At 47.6% G+C, this 23116-nt stretch overlaps 1 protein-coding gene across 8 annotated transcripts in view; it reads right to left on the bottom strand.

The window, feature by feature from the left end:
- Positions 1 to 905: 905 nt before the first annotated feature.
- FYN (FYN proto-oncogene, Src family tyrosine kinase) overlaps positions 906 to 23116 on the bottom strand; it is a 212583-nt gene continuing 190372 nt past the window's right edge. For 7 of the 8 annotated variants that reach the window (XM_059700667.1, XM_059700666.1, XM_059700671.1 and 4 more), the window contains 2 exons: positions 13381 to 13512; positions 906 to 2518 (listed from right to left, as the gene is read on the bottom strand). In XM_059700667.1, the coding sequence (XP_059556650.1) occupies positions 2310 to 2518; positions 13381 to 13512 (341 nt within the window). In that variant the 3' untranslated portion in view covers positions 906 to 2309. The remainder of the gene's footprint in view (positions 2519 to 13380; positions 13513 to 23116) is intronic. The other variant, XM_059700672.1, reaches the window with a different exon arrangement.

Here is a 23116-nt window from a genome sequence, read left to right as displayed (position 1 = left end):
TTCTTCGGGTTTTTTTGAATGACCGAGTCAAAAAACATAAACAAAAATCCTTCAGAGAATATTTGCAAATTATCCAAACTGGTGAGACGGGAAGACTAAAAACAAAGTTATCTTTACAAATATCTAGAACATGTTAATAAATTGCTCAGTGGTAATAATTGGATTAATACCAAAACAATACCATAAAGACTTGATTCGCCAGAAAATCTCTTTGTGTCACTTAGAACAATGTTGGAAACCCTTTCTAAACACAAAGGTTATTCCAGCAAGAAAACGGTCCTCCTTGTGTGATTCCACATCACACCAGTGACCCTAACGCACAGGGTCTCAGACCTTGCAGGCAACTACAGCAAGTCTCATCCAGCCCCTCATTTCTATAGACAGGACCTGGAAGTGAGAGAAGCCAGGTTGCTGTTCAACACAGCTGAGCGTGTGCAAAGCCAGGCCTGGACAGCTAGCCTGTCTGCCCACTGCCCCTCCAGGCATGCCAGCCTGTGTCCCTGCTTAGCAACTTCATTACAGAGGTGGAGGGACGCTGGGAAATACATATACTGACTCCACGACAAGGACAATTCTCCTGTTAATTGCTTCATTCTCCTGGTAATTGTCTCTTTCCCCTACATGTGGGACACAGAAAATTCCAGTTAAAGAAAATGTCTGATAAATTAAAATGTTAAGGTATGCCTAGTCATACTTTAACATTCCTTTGAATTAGCTAGACAATAGCCTAGCTTTTCTGGGGAAGAAAAGAAAAAAAACACTCCAGGTGTCTCAGATGTTTCTGTCGTTTGGAAATCACTGCACAATGGTTACATTCCCCAGGTGGCTCCTCACCACCTGGCATGGAACAGATATGTCACCACCAGAGTCCCTTCCATATTTAAACAAATGAACAAAAAAAAAAATTCAAATGTAAAATGCTCTCTTTTTAATTACTAAATTAAGAAAGTTAAACAATTTAAAAATGCAAAGTCACAAATAAATCATAACAAAAAAGGAATTAAGACTTCAGAGTTGCTACTCAGTATTAAAAACTCAATAGAAATAGGCTTTTTTGATTTGTTGTTGTTAAACATGTAATTCAAGGTTGGTACAAACAGCAACTAAAAATGTAATACTTTTTTTGTGTGCATCCCCATGAAATGTCAAGTAGTGCATAGTTATTCCACTGGAGAACTCTCGGACACACAGAAAGTCATTTCATTAGCAGTACAGGACATTGAAACACTTACTTTACAATGGGAAGTGCACAGCCCCCACCCTCACCTTCCTGGAAGTTTTAGTTGCATGAGAAAGTTTAGCAGGTTGCCATCACTACAATGCTATGGGTTTTAGACCATTTAAATGTGGTTACAAGATTTATTAAATAAAAAAAGTTTGAAACATTTCAGCATTCATATTTTTATACAAGAAGTTTGCGTGGTATCCATCTTCCAGTTCCCTTCGTAGTAGTTTGGCCGTTGGTTGGCTTATATATGCCCACTTTTAAGTTTCAAGAACAAATCGCAGTAAGTCGAAGCAAATATTGGAAACAGGCTTTATGAATTCAGGTTGGGGGCTGCTGAAAAGAGTCAACCTAACAGCCATCTGTAGGTATAGTCATGAATCAAAAAAGTGCAATCCAAATTAAAAAAAAAAAAAATTCATGCTTTGAAAAAGCCAAAAATGAGGCCACTGGTTTTTCAGAATAACATCAGTGCTTTTCTACTGATTTTGCAGTAAAATCCTCACTCTGGGTCCTGAAGCCTGCGGTCCAGGTTGGCCATGGTCTCCACGTTAGCACCCACATGGTGTATGTACAGGGACATATATATTATATGTATTCATATTTGTAAAAAAGGAAAAAAAAAACAAACACCTGTCCTGATTGGTTTTTGTTAAAACATGAAAAAAAATTTTATTGTTTTAGACAAAGAGGCCACTTTTGGAAAATAATACTTTTTTTTAGTTGAATCAGGTGAAGACAGTTAAAATCACATAGGATTTTCATTTTTAAAAAAGGAAAGCACTGGGATTGTTGGCACTGGAGTAACTATTTACACTGAACAGAGGTTTGGCCTTTTACGTAACATCGATACAATGCATTTTCCAAAGTCTGAGAAATAACAAGGTCTGTCTCGTATGCTTCACAGAGGAGGTTCGGATTTGGGGACACGTGTCATTAATGAGGGCCATGGAAGTTCGTCAGCTTCAGAGTCACATGCAATCTGATCCTGGACGGTTCTGGCTGCCCCAGCAGCTGGCTACGGATGGAAAGCTAATGGGGAGGGGCGGAGCCTCTGGGACTGGCCTCTCTGCTGACCCCTATCTCACAGGTTTTCGCCCGGCTGATACTGGGGCTCTGTGGCCGTGAAGTAGTCTTCCAGGAAGCCCTGTAAGTACTCGAAAGTGGGCCGTTCTTCGGGGTCCTTTTTCCAGCAGTGGATCATGAGCTCGTGCAGAGAGATGGGGCAGTCCTGCGGGCAGGGCATCCTGTAGCCGCGCTCCACCTGCTCCAGCACCTCCCGGTTGTTCATGCCTGCGAAGACAGGGGCGGTGAGCACGGGCACCTGCGGGCCCCAGCCCTGCCCCTCCCCCTTTTTCTATTTTGAGCCGGCACGTGAAACCGTGCCGAGGTCCCCACCTCACGCAGGGTGGGACCCTGCCTTTAACCGGACAGCACAGCACTCAGAAATAAAAAAGGAACGCACTACTCGCACACACAAAAAACCCAGATGATGCACCTCATAAGTGTTATAAGTGAAAGAAGCCAGACACAAAAGGTAACATACCGTATGATCTCATTTCTATGAAATTCTAGAAAAGGCAAACCTGCAGTGACAGAAAGCAGATCAGTGATTGCCAGGAGGAGGGGCAGGGAGTGCCTGCAGAGGGGCCCTGGGTGAGCTGAGGGGTGATGGAAATGCTCTCCATCAGGACTCAGCAAACTAGTCCTGTAAAGGCCAGAGAGTAAATCAGGCTTTGTGGGTTGTGTATGTGTGTGTGTGTGTGTGTGTGTGTGTGTGTGTGTGTATTTAACTCTTTAAAAATGTACATAAAAACAGGGTAGAGCTGTATTTGGTCCCCGGACAGCATTTGGCCTATAACCTGTACATGGTGGTGTGATTGCTTATGTTTGTCAGACTAACTGTATTCTTAAAATTGTTGAATTCTATTGTATGTAAAGCTATATTCCAATCAAGATGACAAAGAAATATGGATGAAGCAGACCAAAAAAAAAAAAAAAAAAAAAAAAAGCCCATGGAGTGAAAACACACAGTTTCTTGTGTACAGCATCTATAAGCTCCATTTACAAAGTTCACAAATTAGCTTTCCTCCTGCCTGGGCAAGCATTGGTGCCCCATTGTCCGAGATCTGCCGTCATGCCACACTGGGCACTGTCTGACCCAGTGACCCGGGGGTTTGGTGACGCTGACGGGGAGACAGGGTGTCTCCAGGGCCAGTGTTTCCCGATTACCTCGGACAGGCCATCTATCATTTGAGACCTCTGTGACCCTCTGGGTTGCTGCCTCGGGGAACACCAGGCTGCCCAGGGCTCGCAGGAGGCTTCGGAGAGACCGCTGACTCTCTGGGGAAAGCAGCCCCCCTGCCTTCTTGACAGAACAGGAAATACCACATTTGGGGTGAGGCGAATGCCCCGACCCCGTTCCCAATCACCGCCAGGCACCGTTCTCGTTCTCTCGTTTTCCTTCCCTTTTGTGTCGTATCACGTTCTGCCATCGCCTGCCAAGCCCTTGTAGTTTTGGCTGCTCCTTGGCCCTGAGCCTGTAATCTGGACTCCTCCCCAACTTTTGACCCTGATAATTGACAAAAGCAAGAACTGAATTTTAAGCCATACAGAAACTTAGATTTCTTCCCTGTCTCTCAGGGGCATAACCATCAGGACAGAGCGTGTGCATGCAGCAGCTCCCTTAATTCTGGAGGGGCTGGCAGCCCTCAGCGGGGCCCTGAGCCTGTCCAGAGGAGCTGGGCCGCGTGCACAGCCCTGCCTCCCTGCGGAGGCGACACCCAGACTTCGGGATCTGTTGCCAATTCTCTTTGTTTTGTTGTTACTGTTGGAGCTGGTTTATCCTGGCTCCTGTGGCTGCCAACCACAGCCCTGTCAGTCACATGCTTGTCCAATGCTTTTAGGGTGCTTTCTTATTCTGCCACTCCAATTTCTTGAGGTGATAAAATCCACATGTTATTTCCACTGTACTGAAGTAGGCCTTCGCTTTAAATATTGTAACATAACCTCCCTCACATTTCGGGGTGACCCTTACTTTAGTGAGAGAGGTTCTGTGAATGAGTCTGGGTACCCCGTCCCCACATCCTGCCAGACTTCACAGATGCCCCCCTTTGTGGGATGTTTGGTCAGCTCAGTGGCTAATTAGCATAATTAGCACCAATTGCTGAAATTCACTTGAAAACTCAGATGGGGCCGGGAGCTGGAGCAAGGGGAGGAGCCTGGAGCAGCAGGGTGCAGGGCCAGCATTTCCTTACCCACAACTCACAAACCCAACCGGCTCTGGAAACCCGACGTTCTGGTAACTAACTCACTTGGCAGCAAAACTGATCTGAACTGACTTCATTGGGACGTAAAACCTGGCCTGATAGGAGGCTGTTTAGTGCTTTTCTGTATTCACAGGTATTGCTGCAGAAGGAAGGATGTTTGAATACAGAGCGCTGCCTAGACTCTCGTAGGGTGTTATATAATGTATGGTCTGCGCACTGTATGGGCTTTAAAAAAAAGTCTCATTCTGGAAGCACATCTGGTCCCAAGGGTTTTTGCTGGGAAGTCCTGGCAGGAGTGACAGCAGCCTGGAAAGGTTAGAAAGACAGTGTAATGGCATATCTGGACTGGCATTCTCCAAAGCGTTTCCTTTGTCTGTCAGTACAGTCCTTGGTTTCATAGTATCTCAGAAGCCACATGGCCTGACCTGCAGAAGTCGCCCTGTCCCACCCTTGCCAGGAGCCGGAGGGACTGGAGGAAAGACCAGCAGAAGGTGAACCTCCGAGGCCTGACAGGCCTTCTGAAGGTAGTTACGACCCCACCCCTCCCCACCCCCACGCCTCCTAGTGCTGTATTCTGGCACTGAGACCGTCCAGCATGGCACCACTGAGTTTAATTGGTCATTCAATTGCTCTGCGGAGCTTATGTCAGTAAATGTTTCATTTCATTAAAAATAACACTACTGAAATAGAAAGATTTCATGTATTTTTTAAAAACTCTAAATTCAATCTCCACCAACAGAAAGTTTAATTGATCACTTGGATCAGGCCTGTTTTTCCAGTGCTCGGTCCAACCCTGAGACACAGCACACACAGCAACTTGACCCTCAGCATGGAGCACCTCCTGAGGCAGCCTGCTCCCCGGGGACGTGGCCAGGGGACGAGCAGTAACCTGGCAGGACGCTGCCGGCCCCACACTGCCAGCTCCGGGGCACACTCCTTCTCCCACTTCTTCTCTCCTTTCTCTTCTCGTGCCTTCTCTCCGTAGGCCTCGCAAAGCAGAGAGCATATGTCACCAATTCCATGCACTGGGCCAAACAGAACCCACTAATGACAGCTTTGCCAAAGAAGTGGGGCTGAGACAATGTACTTGGCTGACAATGGAGATCTGATTGGGGCTGGCTCATTCCCAACCATCCCCCAGGCAGCATCCACACAGCTGACCTGCGGCCCTGGTGCCTCCACTGCAGGTCTTTGCAACAGTAACTGCACAACCACGGATGCCCACTTAGAGGGCTTAGGCTAGCTGCTACTTGACAAACAACAGCCAGTTTAAGTGGACTGTGTTCATATTTAAAACACAGCATGAGAATACAGCTATAAGAACTTTGAAAAATCTTACTTATTTCAAGAATTTTTTTTAGCCAAAATGGATTCTACTCTGCATACTACTTTAAGATGAGCGTATTTCATTTTCCTGTTTTAGATGGTTTCATATTTTTGTTACAAAGAGAACTGTTATTTCTCCTCTTTTAGCCACTTTTCCTGAGACGTTGGCTTTGCTGGTGCCTGGAGTGAAGGGCAGGGCCTGGGAAGGACTGTGCAGGGGCTCGAGTGCCGGGCGGTCAGAGCCGGCGGGACACAGGGACACAGGAGAAAAGCGTCCTTTCACCGCACTTTTCTAAGTGACGAAGAGGACAGTGAGGGAGGAGGGTGCTAGGGGATGATTTTCTTTTTTGCCTTTTTCAGTGGGAAGAATGCCAGCGGAGAAATAGGAAAGATAGAACCTTTAAAACATGGTGTGTGGGCACACTTTTGGGACGCACTCATCAGTAGTGGGGGTCTCCAGGTTCCCGAGTGGGAGCTGCAACAGAGCCCACGGCTCAGCAGGGGGGTGGTCTCTGCCAGCCCCTGGTGCTGACCATGGCAGGTGCCATATTCACAAAGTGTGTCCAGGTTCCCACCCTCCACGTCCATCAGAGAAGGGGCAAGGGCCTGGCTGCCAGCAAGCACAGACACCCTGCCCCTTTCCCCCAAAGCCGCCCGCCTGGGCCCCACTGTGGCACCTGGCCTCCTGCTGCGCGCTGGAGTCCACCAGGAAAGTGGGACTGTGCCGGGGCCGCTTCCCTGTCCCTCTTCCCCACATTCCCCGGGGCCTCCTGTCACCATGGATGTTGTTAGGCCTTCACACGTGGTCGGATGGCATCATTTCCCACTGGGCTGCCCAAAACACTGCAGCTGACTCTCCAGCCAAGTGGACTGTGCTCACTTCCCGCCATTATGATTCTATTATCCCTTCTAAATCCTGTCCTGGCTTCCTCTCGGTTTCCGACTGCATGTTGTTTCCAACTCTCACTTTCCAACCCTTCCTGCGTTCTGGTTGCCAGCAGGCTCTGTTTCCACGGGAGTGTGTTCCTTTCCCTTCTTCCCTTTTGGTTTCCCCCCCTTTTAAATTTCCCTATTCCTCCTCTTTGAGCTACATATGAACTCCGTAGTGCCTCCTCCTTTTCTTTTTAGATTCTTTAGGGAAGAAAACCCCTCATTTTCATGGGCAGAGCCACTTCGCTACTTCCAACTGCATCTCTCACTAGGTGACTTGACCTCCCTGGCCTCAGTTTCTCCATCTGTCAACAAAACACCTCAACATTCACTGTGCCTTCAGCTGTTTGGAAAAAATATCTCATATGAAAGAGGAATGTTTTGCTTTACACGTTCCCTTTTTGTGCAGCTTCCTGATATGGGTCTTGGAGGGGCCGCCTCCGCACAGTCTGGGACCTTGAAGTGTTACCTGTTCAAGTCTGCACTTGGATGTGACTGTGGGCTGCAAGAGCCTGGGCCTCTGTGCCATGCAAATACCTGAGCACGGCGACAATGGGGATGACGTTCAGGCCATCAGACACCCAGGTTACATCTGAAAACTGAGCTCTGCATTCCGAGGGGATGACCTGCTGAGCACAGGCTTCCGTCAGAGGCTGCCTGGCTTTGCGGCATGACCCTGTGGAAGGCCCTCTGTCTGCTGTCTGTTGAGCCTGCGTGTGGGGCTGGGAGGGAGGAAGCAGGACTAAGGCTGTGTTGCTTGCTCAGCACGAGCACCTGCTAGCACATCACTGTAGGCTCTGGTTGTCGTACGGGGTAACAAGCAGGGTGCCCAGTTAGGTTTTGGTGTTGGACAAAGGACACATTTTGGGCAGAATGGAGATGACAATAAAGGGGTGACCCTGAGAAGGCACATGCTGACAAGCTTTGCTTCTCTTTCCCTGCCTTACCAGGTAACCCCAGGGCAGCTCTTCTGTTAAACCCACTGTGCTGGCAAGTACAGAAAGGACAGGTGCCACAATGCACAAAGGCTGTGTAAGGAAGACAACACCCCATCATAAAGACCTCCTTGTCCAGAGGAGAGTGAGAAAGACCATGAAGTGCCAGGAGGAATGCCAGGGAAATGCAGGGCTGGGAGTGGGGAGCAGCAGACAGGACAGAGCACAGGACAGAGTGGAAAGCCCTTCTTTGCTGCTGCCTCCTCGCCTGCACTCTGCTCCTCCCCCTCCTCCTCTCACCAGCACACAGGCCCCAGGAACCTCATTGGGGGAGGTGGCCACATGACTCCTGGGCATCGGCAGGATGTCCGCTCTCAGGGACCAGGTGAGCTGAACGGAGAAGCCCTGGGGGCTGTGGATGGGCAGAGAAGGCAAGGGACACAACAGTCTTGACTAAGATCTGAGGTTCTAGCCTGCTTCCCATTCTCCTGGCCGGTGAGTCCTAACCTCCTCCTACCCCAAGAAAAAGCTGCTCCTCTAGGCATGCTGGGCACGGCAGGAGTACGGGCCACAATGCTGGGCCGCTGGGCACAGCTCAGGGCTCTGGAGCATGAGTGTGGCCGAGGGAGGACAGGGAGGACTTCGGATTCTTAAGGAGGGTGCTACAGTCTCACTGATTTCCCTGGCTTCTGTAAGTCGTCATCAAGTGACTCGGCCCATGCAGCAGTCAGGCAGCTGCCACTCGCTAGAAGATTTGAAAGTGCTTCAAATGCTTGACAGATGTGATGTGTTCGAAGGAATGTTCCAGCTTCGCCAGATCCTGCCAAATGCACAGGCAGCTGTTGGGTTGAGAGCCAGGGTTCTGGATGGCAGGGCCAGTCTGCCTGGAATGGCGGCTGGAACACAGTGTATGTGCTCACTACAGGGTCCATCTCCCCACACAACTCTGAGGACAGCGTCTATCTCATGCCTGAGAAAATACACGCTGTATTTATGTGTGGGATGATGGAACAGAGCTGAGACTGGCTGAATTAAAAAATCTTGTTTCAAAAACCTCATAGGCATGATCTTTTTTATTCCCTGTAGTATCCATCCATCCATCAACCCACCCACCCACACGTTCATCCGTCCACCACTCACATTTGTTCAGTCCACCATGGGACAGACACTGTGCCGGGCCCTGGGAACACATAAAAGCAGCCCCCCTTACATTGCTCAGAGGTACTGGGAAGTACACACCTAGGGGCTTCAACAGAGAAGCAAGCAGAGGGACAACCCATTCGACCTGGACATGGAGAAGGCTACACAAAGGAGGTGATGTTTTTGTGTTGGGCTTGGAAGAGCCGGAGGCAGACGGTGAAGCTGAGAAGAGCAACTTCATATTCAAGAGTGATCTCTTGGTGTGAAGGGTGGAGGTGTGGCAGGAGAAAATCGTAAGTCAGACCTTGTCACTCTCCCACACAAAGCCCCTCAGTGCCTCCCCATATCACTAAGAATAAAAGCAAAAGTCCTGAAAATGACCCAGGAAGCCCTATCTGATGTGCCCGAGGCCTTCAGACTTCCTGCTCCCTCTGCTCCCGCCACACTGGCCACCTTGCAGCTCTTCAGGGCCTTGTGCCCAGTCCCCTGGGAAGGAGGGCTTCTCCCCAGATCTCCACCTGGCTTGCGCCTTGCTTCCTTCAGGTCTTTAACTCAGATACCACCTTCCCGGTGAGGCCCTCCTTGCCACTCTTTCCTGATACCCTCTATCCCCTTCCCAGTTTAATTTTCTCCCTACCTATTACCACTAGCCACTACCGAATGTATTTGGCTTATTTACCTTTGTTTATTGTTTGTCTCTTCCAAGAAGAATAAAAGTTCACGAGAGTAGAAGCTTTTGTCCATTGGTTCACTGCTGAACTCCTGGTGCAAAACTAAGGCTTCTGGTTTATTTGGAAGGTAAAAGGAAGCCATGGATGCTTTTAACTAAGAGAGGAGGATAACTGGGTCTGTTTTCTAGGACAGTAACTGTTGGTGACAATGACAGAATGGTGGTGGTGGGGGAGGGGGTGGGGGAGACTGGAAGCAGGAAGTTCCATGAGGAGGTCACTGCATGAGGGGTGACAGCTTGACATGGGGCAGTGGCAGTGGAGGGAAAGAACAAAGTATCGTAAGGTGAAATGACAGGGTAAAATGCATAATGCTGATTTTATGCATCAACACCAGAAAACTACTTTTTGCGTTTGCATTTCTCATATACAACAATCCATCAGTACAAAATCAGCTCTAACCTTGATGCAAAGAATGGTTCTGAACCTTGGCTGGCAGAAAAGCAAGCTGGACTGCTATGCTGAGAATGTATTCAGGTCAAGCTGCTACTAGGAAATTTGTAAGACGGAGCCGGTTTTTGTCACAAATCTTGCAAGCAACCTTCCAGTCTGATGTGGCTCCTTCCTGTTCCACTCAGTGTCACATTTCAGTTATTTATTTATTTATTTGGCTTTAAGGCTCTCAATCAATTTGAGCTTGTCCTTCTCCCCTTCCATTTAATACACTCCTTTTACAAAACTTGCTAACTAACCAAGCAATCCCATGTTTTACAAAGGTATGTCTCCTCATACCTTTTGCCCTTCATGTGGCCACACCTTAAACACTCCATTCTAAGTTCCTTCTCTGATTCTTACTTTGGACCTTTCATGCTGGGCGAAGATGCCTGGAAAGCTTTAAAAACCCATTTATAAGTCATAGCCCCTCCCCTGACCTCCATCCTCACCTAACAGCCAAGTACCTTTTCTCTGTGTGAAGGTAACACAAGGACATTCTCAGGTATGAAAGGAATCAGAAAAGTGTACTGCCACCAACTTTTCTTGAAGAAAGAATGACTTGAGAACACACTCTAGCCAAGTGAGCAGGTACTATGTGGAGACCAAGGAATGGAATCATGGTGGACAGGGACTGGGAGTCTGGCTGGGTACCACCCACAGGCATGAGGACTCGGTGCAGCAGAGAACGCCTGCCAGCAGCACACACTCGGCCACCCCAACAAACAGCAATGCAGAGAGGAAGGGCCTTCCTCCCACAGTGACATCTGGATGAAGCTAATGAAACTGTCTGTTCCTTAAGAACTGCTCTCCTTCATTAAGGTAATGGTCCTATAATTGGAATCCTTCTGCAAAAGCCTCTCCCTCAAGAAGAGTCTACTGTGAGGTTCAGAGCCCAATTAAGTCTGATTAGAGCCATGTTATAAAACAAAAACAAGAAGCACCATGGAGAGGATCGGGCCTGGGAACACGTTTCTGTGGCTTTCTGAGGGTGAGGGGCAGCCTATGTGCTTCCCCGCCCCGGGGCGGGCCGTGCAAGAGGCCCCTTGGGATGGGCTCAGTCAGCCCTCCTGCTCTTGGCCTTGCAGCCTCTTCCCAGACTCCTCTCCAGCAGCTCCTGACCTGGCGCCTCCTCCCAGGCCTCCGCGCCTCTCCACATGCCCACCCTTCTCTGGGACTCTTCTCCTTCGACTCCACTGGAGGAGGGAGCCCTATTTGCCTTCTTCTATGTGAAGCCTCCCAGACACAGCCCCCTCTCTCTGCCACCCTCGCAGTCAGGTAGCTATCAAAGCCCCTTGCATATCAGCAGCTGCTCATCCTATGTAGCTGTGCATAACAGAGTGGGCTTAGTTCTCATGTCAAACTGCTCTGCCATCCTCACAGGCTGCGGAGTGAGGGGCCCCTTTCAGAACCTGTGGTTTGCAGATCCCTGCATCGGGTGTCCCAGACCCCACTATCAGAATGAAGATTTGGGGCCACAGTGGGTAAATTCAAGTAATCCATCCCTTGCGATGACTTCCTCTAATAATAAATAAGTAACAAAAAGCAAAGATTTCTTCCTGGATTTGAAGCATATTTATTCATGTGACCAAAAGCTCTGTGGGTGCAGGGACTACATTTAGTTCTTTGCTCACTGCTTTATCTGCAGCACCTAAAACAGTGCCCCACGCCACCGTTTAATCAGTTTGCTGAGAATATGCGTTCTTATTTGTACTTATTTCCCAGGTATTGCAAAATGCCCGGCACAGCCCACATTTTCTGGCGCTATGCTGAATGAAGGAATCCCAGTCTAAGCGTAAAACGAGGCCATCTTCATTATGCTAAAACCAAACTTGATCACGACTCTCCCTCCCACGCACAGCACACACCTGCCTTCCTTCTGCAGGCCCCGCCCCCACCCCTTTGTCTGGGCTTCTGCGCGACCAGAGAAACAAAAAGCAGCTCGTATTACTGGAAGGAAAGGCTTCAAAGAAATGCAAAGCAACATTAACCTTTCCCCCCAGCTGCATTTAACACGGGTGATTATAAACCTGGGGGGCTCAGGGAGAAATGAGTGTAAAACTCACACAATAAAAACTGAGGGGCCTTCACATCTGCAAAATCCCGAGACCTGCACATTTACCCCCTCCAGCAACTACTCAAAGGCGCCCCTGCTGTGCTCCAGGCCCTCCAGGGCAGCCCTTTCTTCCGCTGGTGGCTCCTCCCACTTGTGCACACCAGGGGCAGCCACCGCAGGGGCAGCAGTAAAACCGACTTCCAAGCCACTCTAACCGCCCAGTGCTGGAGCTTTGGAGGCGGGGCATTTGTCAATTTTGACTCTGCCAGCCTGGCTCTCCCAGGAGTCTCGAGGCCACACCAACCCAGAAAGAGAACCTCTTTCCCTCTCTGCATTTTGAAGATGACCAGAAACAATCCTAAGAAATGAACAAAGGGATTACAAATTAATCTGGGCCCACTGGCTCCTCTGACTGCAAAGATACGATGACAAATCCAGGATTTGCAAGAGACCTCCATTCCTCATTAATCTCCACTATCGTTTTCACCACTGCTTTTTTTTTTTTTTTCTTTTTAAGGTAGGGAATGAGGGGAGCTGTGTTCTTTCTTCACTTGGCAGTAACTAAAAAAATATGTCCTTAACATTTCAGAAAGCAGATCGTCCCTGCACTAGAACCACTAAAGCGTGGAGGTGAAATGGCATGAGTGTCCTTTAAGTCACCATTTGTCTAAATTAATGAATTTAAGCGTGAATAACCTGAACTTGGGCTTTCTTTGGAGACCATGAATCTGATTCCCAGGAAAATTCCAGGACAATAGACTCTCCAATTGCTTTACGTTATACTTGCTTCTGCAGAGCATATTTTGACTGTTTCAAAATGTGCAGTGAGTGGCCTCCAATTGCGTTTCGCATGTGCCTCTCTGGCCATCTGGAGCCGGGCCTGCTGAGAGAACGGGTCCTGGCATCTTCCTGCCAGCGTGGCTCCACGGGTCAGTGCTACAGAGCAATCAAAACGCAGTGGGGGCTTTCTCCTCTCTTTCCCAGAAGAGTCTGAAAACTAGTGGAGCAGAGGATCTGCCAGTGACATTTCTGTTCTGGGAGACACAGACACAGTCCTACTGAGAGAGGAGAGATTCCTCAAATTGGGGCGGACAGAAGCGCTCATACCAGCTGCTAATACATTAATCCTGGCACCCAATTCACGGTGGCTGCTTGTCTACATACCACAGTGGCTCCCAGTTCTGTTCCTCTCTGGCTCAGTACCTGTCCATGTTATTCAAACTCATGCTCAGCAGGAAGGTGAGGATGGGGCTTTGCAGGCAAATTGGGTGAGGTTTCCCCAAATGGTGTTGAAAGAACATCCAATCAGAGGCCCATTTCTGCTGGGTCCTGCGCTTACCTGGGTAGGGCACTCTTCCTTTGGTGACCAGCTCTGTGAGTAAGATTCCAAACGACCACACGTCAGACTTGATTGTGAACCTCCCGTACAGGGCTGCTTCGGGGGCTGTCCACTTAATGGGGAACTTTGCACCTGCAGAAAGAGCACCTGGTTATTCATCAAACCAAGAGCATCCCACCGAGCTGGGGAGGAAAAGCACTTGGAAGCCGCTTTCCCAGGAGCAGGTCCACAGAGAGGACGGGCAGGAGGTGAAAGCAGGAATGAACCAGGACTGAAAAGCTGTGGGGTCTAGTCCTGGCTCTGTGACCGCAAGCAAAGTCAGTTTAATTTTCCTATCAAAGGGTGGTACTTCAAAGCACCTTTAAGCTCTGGCTTCTAGAACTTGAATCTGTGGCTACACTGAATGCCATAGGTTTCGTCTGGAGGTGAATCTAACTTGTGAATTAGGAAGCCACACACACACACACACACACACACACACACACACACACTGCTTTGGAATAATGTTACATTTTAATAACTACACATAGCATTAAATCATAATGCTACTCTCATGAATCCTTTCGTATAGAAGACCATAGTTCTCACCTGGTGCATAAAAACCAAACCAAACCACCATGCTTCTCCCGGGTGGAGACGATTTGCTGCAGCCCTTGTGCTATGGGCTCCACCTCCTTAAGGCCTCTCACCACAGCAGAGAAATGATTGACCTCCGGCTGCCTCCCTCTCGTCCCCATTCCCGGAGAGCAGAGCGGCCGTCTTTAATTCTGGGACAGTTTTTTCCTCCTGGCTGTGAGAGCCCTTGCTGATCTCCCTACCTCTCTCCTGCCTGCCGGAGAGACTACTCTCTAATGTTTGTCTTTTTAAAGAACGGCCTTGCCTCCATGACTGTCTTATGAGTCTCTGATTTCTCAAGACCAAGGAGCAAGTTTCACGCCTAAGCCAGTAGAACTTTTTCTTTTAAACTTTCCCAATCATGAAAAGAATCCTCTCTCTAATCCAAAAGAAGGGCAGGTCCACCCTGCTCTTTACGACTCCATGTGTGTACAGGGAGTGAATGGACCCGCAGCCTGTGCTCTCACACGGGCTCAGCAGCGATAAAACGGCTCCACATGTTTCACTGAACAAGCTAAAAGGAAAACACGAGGAGTTTCATTTGATATAAACACAATTATATGTTTAAAGCATGTTAACTTTACTTAGGAGCTCCTAAAAAAATCACACAAAGGTTAACAGAAATTTCCATAGTATCCTCTATAAAAAGTCAACAATGTGCAAAAATGGCAAGTGATTAAAATCTTTAAATTAATATGGTTTTAATAACCAGAGGTATGATAAATTATAGCAGTTAGATTTTTGTTTTAAACACAGTATATGATAACATCTTTAGCAAATCTAACTGGAATTTTCTGGCAATATAATTTTCCTTTCTCATCTCTTCTATGCCAGTGTGAAATGAAATTTAAAAAAAATCCTACTATTTCATTATGTGGCATTTCACATTAAAACTTTTTTTCTTTTATGCACTGCACTATTTGTGATTAACTGTTTGTCAAGCATAATTATTTATCTCTGTCCTTACGGGCTGCATGACTCCACACGAGGCTTGGTATTCTCTGAACAGCCATTTAGTTTTAAAGTTTCTTTCAAAGTATTCTTCCCGTCCCTCCTACCTTTAAGCATTCTGATCACACAGCTTTGGACTCTGAGCTGCTGGGATTAATGGAATAGGTTTCCTTCAGTGTTGAGAGCAGGCTTTGCCCTGGACCAAACTTCATTTCAGAGAATTAAAGGTATATTAAATTCATTCCTATTTAAACCATCTCTTGAAAATCTATGTCCATCTCTGAAGCAAACAGAACATTCTTCTCCAACGTGCAGACACAAATCCTGTAAATAAAACAAGCCAAGGAGCCTTTCTTCCCTTCTTGGAATCACTGACATTGGAGAAGGTGTGTGTTGCTGAAAGTATACTATTCAAAATTTGATTAAAGGCATTCTGGATTTTCTGGGAGAAGATTTCATAATTTCAGATTTAAAAAAATCCCAGATTTCAATATATCAGCCAGGTGTGCTAGTCTGCTTCATTTTCTCATTATCATATCTACAACAAGAAGTATAATATATAAAATTTCAAAAAATAATTTAAAACAAATGCTGTAAAGAATCTGATAGGAAATCATTTGTAGATAGGTGTTTTGACTTAATAACAAGAGCTCACTTAAATTTATTTTGTACTAGTTTTCTTTCTACCTAATGTATTTATATCTAATACATTTTGGAGGGGAGAAAATGAAGGATGTCTTTGTTCAATTTCTCTTATTTCTTTTCCTTCTTAAAATAGCAGGTATGATTGACAAAAGAAGGTTCTTTAAAGATAGCTCATATTTTCCTTTTCAAGGAAGATAAAGATTAATAAATTAAAGCCACTATAAGCTGTTAATCATTGATGAATGTCTCAGCAAAATAGATTCTATGCTCACTTTTTTATTCATCTCATTACCTCGATTTCCCCTCATCGTGTTCCCCCCTTTCCTGAGGACACGGATGTAGCTCCAAACAGGGGAGTTCACCTGGTGTTTGGGGCAGGTGTCTTTGTAAACGGCCATGCAGGTTGCACATTGCAAACCCCAGTCTATGAGAACGACGTCCCTAAGACTGTCCAGTGAGCACCTATGCGAGTCCACGGGTGGCCCTGCTGAGGCTGGGGTGGGTTCTCTCCTTGGCTGAAGTTAGGGAAGCTCAGGCACCGGGGAGGAAGGACTCCTGGGTGCAAACAATGCTTTTCTCCTGAAAGTAAAGGTCTGCCCCCTCAGATTTTTTTCCAGATATCGTGGCAGGCATAACGCCAGGATCAAAGTAGTCTTCTAAGCAGTATGGATTGTGGAAAAAGAGGAGATAGTGTCAGGAGACCTACACTACCGTGAACTTGATATTGATTCGCTCTTCTTGAAATTATCCGTTGGGGGTGGGGGGTGGGTTCAGATGCCAACACAATTTCCTCTCCTCTTCACTTTATTGGAGGGAATGTAGCAAATTAAGCAGGTATGATGAACTAAAAAAATAAAGGAATTACTATCACTCCAGTTTTTATTTTTTACTGAATTACTGTACCGGTAACAGTTCAGGCTTCTTTTAAGCCAACAGACAAGGCCATGGGTGATACATAAGCATTTATATGTGGACTTGCCAGTTTCCACATTTCACTGCCTCCCACGGTAAACTCATTGCTGTCACTGGGCCCACGTCTGGAACCACCAGAAAAGTAGATAATCTTTGTCCTTTAGTTGCTTACCTCCCTGGCATAGTACTGAGGACTGGTTAGCCTAAGTCTGAATCCTTTTCTGTAGTGATAAACATACCAGTGTTTCACACAGTTTCTCTAAATTCTATTCTGTTTCTCTAACTTCTGTTGAGATGTGAAATGAGTGGTCATAGGCGTCATATGACAACAGGGACCCTACTCACTCTCTTGGCTTCAATGGCTCTTCTAATTCCATCGACACCAGATGGGACCTCCCTCCCACGTCCCTGACCTCCTCGCCGTCTCTGAAGGGCCTCTCAAATACAACATCCAAAATTTACCTTCCCCACAATCCTGCTTCTTTCTCAGAGGGTGCCGGCTGTAAACTGCCTGCTTGATGGGAGCAGCATGCGGACATCCTCCTGGCCTGGGTGCTGTGTCTATCTGTCCCTCGCGGTGCACGCAGGCAGCCGCCCAGAGCCCGCCTAGAGAAGGAGCTCAACACATCTTCACTGAGTCACCTTTGCCCCTGCTGCTTTATCCTTCTCCACGCGGAGTCCACGTCACTGTCCTCACGCTCATCCTCGCTCGCTCGCTGTCACCTGCCTAGACTCCTGCAGTGGCCTTCCAACTGGGCCCCCCTGGTCTCTTCTCCCCACTCTCCGCCTCTTCTATGATCCTGGGCCTACCCTCCTTTGCTCTCCTGCCCCACTCCCAACCTCTATGACCTCTGACTGCTCTTACCCGCTGCAGGGCCATGGGACAGGCTGTTCTCTTTGTCTGAAGTCCTCACCCCACTCCCATCCCATGGCTAACTCCTGCTCCTCCTGGTTACTTGCACAGGGAACCTTTGCCTCGGCACCAGGACTGAGAGAGGTTCCTTAGCTTTTCGCTGCCACAGTGTCTTATTCTTTGTAGCTGTTACTATCAAGTGCAATCAATGTGTGGCAGGTATCCCCACCTTCTTAAACTTTGAGCTAACACACTCTGCTATTATGTCAGACCAACATTAGTCCCCGTTTTCTCTAACCAGAAGAAATCCGAGGAGGATTTTCACTTTTACCAAAAAAGGCGGAAAGCAAAAATAGCGAACCTGTTTGTTTTGCCGTGAGCGTTTTGGAAGCAGCGCACACCCAGAGCAGCAGGAGCGCCCCGACAAGCTCCTTGCCAGGGAACCACGCTCAGCATCTCAGCGTCACGCCGCCTGAGCTCTGAGCTGTCTGTGAGCACCTGTGCTTCATCTCCATCGATTCTGTGCGTCCGTTAGCAAGATGGGCCCCAGGTGACTGCTTCTTTGCTTTACGCCGCTTAGGCTTACACATGGCTTCGTTTTTTGACAGTGGGGAACCTGGAGCTGCCTGAACTGTGACTCCCGATAGATACTGTCCCTGAGAGCGGGAGCGGGTCGTTCTGGATGGCCACCATCGCCCCAGGACGAGCCCAGCGCCCGGTGCCCAGGAGCAGCTAGATGAAGAGGTGCTGAGTGAACAGCGGAACCCCAGCCCCTTACAGGGCTCATTACCAACTTCCTGCTCTCTGGTGAGGCCTCCTCTCCTTGTCCTCGGTGACCAGCTGGGAGCCCTTTTAAGAGGCTAACAACTGCCAAGTACAGTAGAAAAAGCATCTGTCGCACGCTACTGATGCTGAAAAACTCCTGGAAAAGCCTGTGTTTTTGGTGCCAAATGAAGTGTTTAGATCCTCTTTGGGTCTGATTGAGACTGTCTGAGGTGGAGGGAGCCCCAGACTTTGCTCTGTGAGCTCTGCAGCCGGGGGGTGGGGTGGTTGTATCAGTGGAAAGATGAGGTGGCCAGAGGCCTTGGGAGTGCTCACAGCAAAAGAAAGCAGGAAATCCTTTTCTTAATAGACTAGGGTGAAAGCAGGTGACTGGACATCGATCGGTCAACCCACGGGGCCATGGTCTCTCCCATTTAAAATAAGGTGAATAATCATCTATGCTTTCGGCAAGAGAAAGGAGAGGGTTGTGGATGTATTTAGTTATCAAAGTTTTTCCACAAAACAACAACAACCCTTCCTCCCCCAACTGGGCCGGTTTTGTTCTCCCTCTCCCCACCATCAGTATTTCTGGAGTTTTCCCACATGCTTGGCCCTGTACTCAGTGCTGGGTGAACCCAACCTCCGGCTCTCACGGACCTGCAGCTTACTTGGGAAGGAGATAAAATAAACGAGTGGCCATTATGTATGTCAGACAGCGACAAGAGCCATCGAGAATAATAGAATGAGCTGCAAGGACAGATTTCGTGGGCTTTGCAGCCACACTAAAACCTTGGGCTGCCACCCTAAGTGTGACGGGAAGCCATTGGAGCGTGTGGGCAGAAGTGTGATGACATCCCACCTCATCCTTTCGCCTTATCTCTGAAACAAGGAACATAACATTATTACCTTGAGAACGATTTGTGAGGAGACAGAATGTGAAAAGCATTTTGACTTTTCAAAACTCTCAAAAAGCATCATGACATTTCAGGGCCCATGGGTGTCTGTTAGCAATTAGCAACTGGGTAGATTATACTCCTATTGTCACTTCTGTCATGGTGTTTGTCTAACTTGTGCTGACTCTAGACATATTTATGCTATTTTCTCCCACTTTCACATTTGCATAACACTAATAATCTCAGGGACAAAGTAAAAAGCCTTCTCAGGCCTGCGTGAAGCTCAGACATTTCTATGAGAAACGTCCTTCCCGATGTGCTTCCTTTCTCCGCGAGCACTTCCTTTGTTCTGCTGTAGGCTCTTCTCCCCCTCTAATTACAAGTGTCCAGGGACCTCAGTGTTGCAGACTCCTCTCTCTCTCTCTCTCTCTCTCTCTCTCTCTCTCTCTCTCTCTCTCTCTCTCATTGCTTATTCCCCGAGGAACACCCTCTCTCACGACTAACCCTGCCCATCATCTCTATGTGAATGGGGCTGGATACGCCACACACGTTGTCTCTCATCTGAAGTCTTCTTTTTTGATCTGCAAATGTCTAAGTGACAAAGTCTCAAACGTGGCAACTATGAACCTAAATCGACTTTTCATCAAATCATTTTACTATGAATAAGATACTTTGTTATAAAGGAGATTCTTTTATTGGGTAAAGAATGTTACTAAATGACTAACTTATAAAGTTTATTCTCACTTTAATTTTTTAGGATGCAAATGAAGTCCCTTTCTCACTCTCTTCTGGGGTTAGATCCCCATTCTGTCAGACTCCAAGGTGAAAGCCTAGAGTGGGCTGGGACTTGGCCCTGTCCTTGAACCTCTGCTCTGGTCCAGCACCAGCGTCTACGCTTTCCTTCTTTGAGACTTCCCTTAGATGTGCCCTTTCTTGTTAAGCTCCCTGCCGAAACTTGGTTGGGGTCCTCACCCATCGGAAAGCCCTCCTTCTGTGGTGCCCTGCCTTCAGCTCACTGTCCATCCAGCCACAGATGATGGCACAGGCCCGCCTCTATGTGGGTTTTTCAATTGATCCACCAATTCAAACCCAGGTTGTTCAAGGGTCAACTCCACAGTTGGGAATCTGCGTTTTGGAGCACTGACTATCATTATACATGGATTTTCAATGGCATGGGAGGTGCGCATCCCTAACCCTCATGTTGTTCAGGGTCAGCTGAATGGCTTTAAACCTCAGTTTCATAATGCCCCTGCCCCCAAGCATATAGTGGGCTCCTTACTGCATTAAATCAAAACCCCCACCTGGTTTTCATGGGCCCACATACCTATTCAACTTTGGTCCTTGCTACCCCAAACACAGTTATTCTAGTTTCCTTTGCTTCCCCATAACCGGTACCTGCACTTGGCATAATCATACTTGCTTCTCACACATTACCTTGTTCTAAACGCCTTCTCTCCTTCCGCCTGCTTAACTAACACCTATGCAGCTCAAGTCTCCTTCATGAAGTCATCTGTGATTACTCCTGCCTTCCTTGGTCTCTCTCACGCGCTTGGGGCCAACACTGTAAACAATAGTTGAATGCTTGACCATAGTAACTGCCACAATAGCTAAACATGTATTCAATGCTTATTGTCAGGCATCATGCTAAGTGTTTTACACATAGGAGGCTGATACTGATAACAATCCTGTTCTATACATAAGAACACCGAACACAGAGATAAAATGATATGCCACAGGATAGGTGGGAATGGTGGAATGGGGTTTTGAACCAAAGGAGTCTGGCTCTAGAGCCCAAGCACGTAAACATGACACACTATGTTGCCATTCCTATGCTCTAACATGTCTTCCTACTAGCTCTACATGTGTTATTTTATCTCTTTAAATAGAATGGAGGCCCTTTACGTTGGAGACCACGCTTTACACTATGTTTCTCCATGGTACTTTGCTTGAGGCTGGTTAGACCACAACGGCTCAACAGATGTTCTGATTGGCTAACGGGCCAACCTAGCAATGTATCTAACACTCTGATGGACAAAGAAATTCTCTTCCTTTATACAGATTAAATCAAACTGAACAAAGAAGAGTGACAGTACAGCAGTGTAACAAACTAATAACCGCACTCTAGGACAGTCTGACTGGATGCTCTCATTTTTTAGGTGAAAACAGAATGACCAGCTAAATCTATTAGATCAGGATGGCTCACCCCAGCCCCCAGGCCCTCCACTGCAGTTAATGAACGTCCTCTCTCCCCAACGGCCAGGCTATCTGCCTTCTCCTGCCTCACACAGAAACAGTTCTCCCTTGACCGGTTACTTGCTGCACTTTACACACCTTCATACATTAAGATGATGGCAGTGGCATTTCAAAAGCGCGAAGGAGGGTGGCAGAGACTTTTGCTCTCAAGTCTGGCTCCAGCACCCACCAAGTGTGCGTAAATCGGCCAGGGAACAGGGCTCCCTAGCGGATGCCCTTCAGTGACCATGCAAAGAGGTCCTCCTGGGGGCTGAGGGGTGGCTGTGGAAGGTCTAGGGGACTCATTTAGGAAAGAAGCTCCGGGTCCAGCAGATCTGGCTGGCATGTCAGATTTCCTGGGTGACCATTTAAAACCTCCCTTGGTCTCAGTTTTCTTATTTGTAAATCAGGGATGCCGATACCTTCATAAGGTTGTGGTCAGAATTATAAATAACTTGAGAGGCTCAGCACAGACCTGGCAACTCGTAATAGCTAAATAAATGCCAGATATTATTTTCTTGGGGTAGTAGTGCAAAGGCTCTCCAAACTTCAAGAGAGGGAAGAGGATGAAGAAAACCCCAAACACTCATCAACCCATCACTGAGAACTTACCAAGTGTCATTAGGCCTCAGCACAGCAGGAGGGAGGTCACCTCCTACCCTAGGACTTCCCAGGCAGCCAGGCAGACCAAGCTCACAGGCAAACCCAACAGAGAGCTAATGTGGTGCTGGCTTTAGGAAGAAGAGGCTCAGAAGAGAGGAGAAGAGGAACTGCACGGAGCCCTGGGTTGAGGTGGCCACATGGAAATGCCGCAGTTTGACCCTGATTCTCCCGGGGGAGGCTCAGGGCAGGGCCAGGACAGGCCTGGGTAAGGCCCAGCTCACAATACAGGCTCTTACTGGAGAGCTGGGCTGTCAAGCCTATTTTTTTTTTTTTTTTTTGGTCCTGGTTACCAGGCCAATTTCATAGCCCTGTTTCAGAAAATATCCCCTCTGACTAAGAGTTGGGCCAAGGTGGGGAAGACAAAACCAGTGCAGGATCTCAGAACCAAATCCTTCCTGCAGAGAACACGAGGGCTGCCTTCGCAGCATTTTCAAGGAGGAAAGGCATCAGAGTCAATAACAGATACTGGTTCTCCGAGCCAAAGACCCACCCAGAGCCCCCTTTAATTATGAAGCCACAGACTGCAAGTCATTACATTCAGTATTAAATAATGTGCAGTACCTCAACTTTAAAGTGACCCTGAGAATAAAGGAAAAGAAATCACAAACTATGCTAATAACAGGAAGCTGATTACATGGGGAAGTGGCAGGATGAGGACAGGATATCCTGGGAAAGAAGTGAAATCAAAGTAGGGAACTTTGTGGTTATGCAAACAAAACAATGATTTCAAACCCAATAAAACCTGGCAGGGCAAAGCTCAGAATTTTCACACCAGCCAAAGGAATGACTTTCACGTTTTCTAAGTGTGTCCGGAGTAATACAACTGTGTTTTTCAGTTATTCCTGGTGCCACATTCTGCTGGAACTACTTTACGTTCCTAAGGGTTTAGCATCCTGTTTTAAAGATAAAAACTAAATGACAAGTAAATGGTACAATGGAGTGAGATATTTCATCTGAAATGCACAATGGTGAGTGGGGTGTCTGAGAAAAAAGGAGATAGGGAATAGGGAGGAGTGCTATCCCACGGGTGGGACAGAGGAGGGACAGGCTGGGCCAAGGTAGACAAGAACCAAGGACCAGAGGCAAGGCCTGAGCATAGTACAGATAAAGATGGACTGGCTAGCACGGATCCAGTCCGGTGGAGCTGAACCCGAAGAAGAAATGTTCTGATGCACAGCTCCAGGAGGGGAACCTAGCGTTGCGGACTTTT

This window comes from Myotis daubentonii, chromosome 6 (genome assembly GCF_963259705.1).
Source record: "Myotis daubentonii chromosome 6, mMyoDau2.1, whole genome shotgun sequence".
Classification (NCBI taxonomy): Eukaryota; Metazoa; Chordata; class Mammalia; order Chiroptera; family Vespertilionidae; genus Myotis; species Myotis daubentonii.
This window is presented reverse-complemented; position numbering and strand designations above follow the sequence as displayed.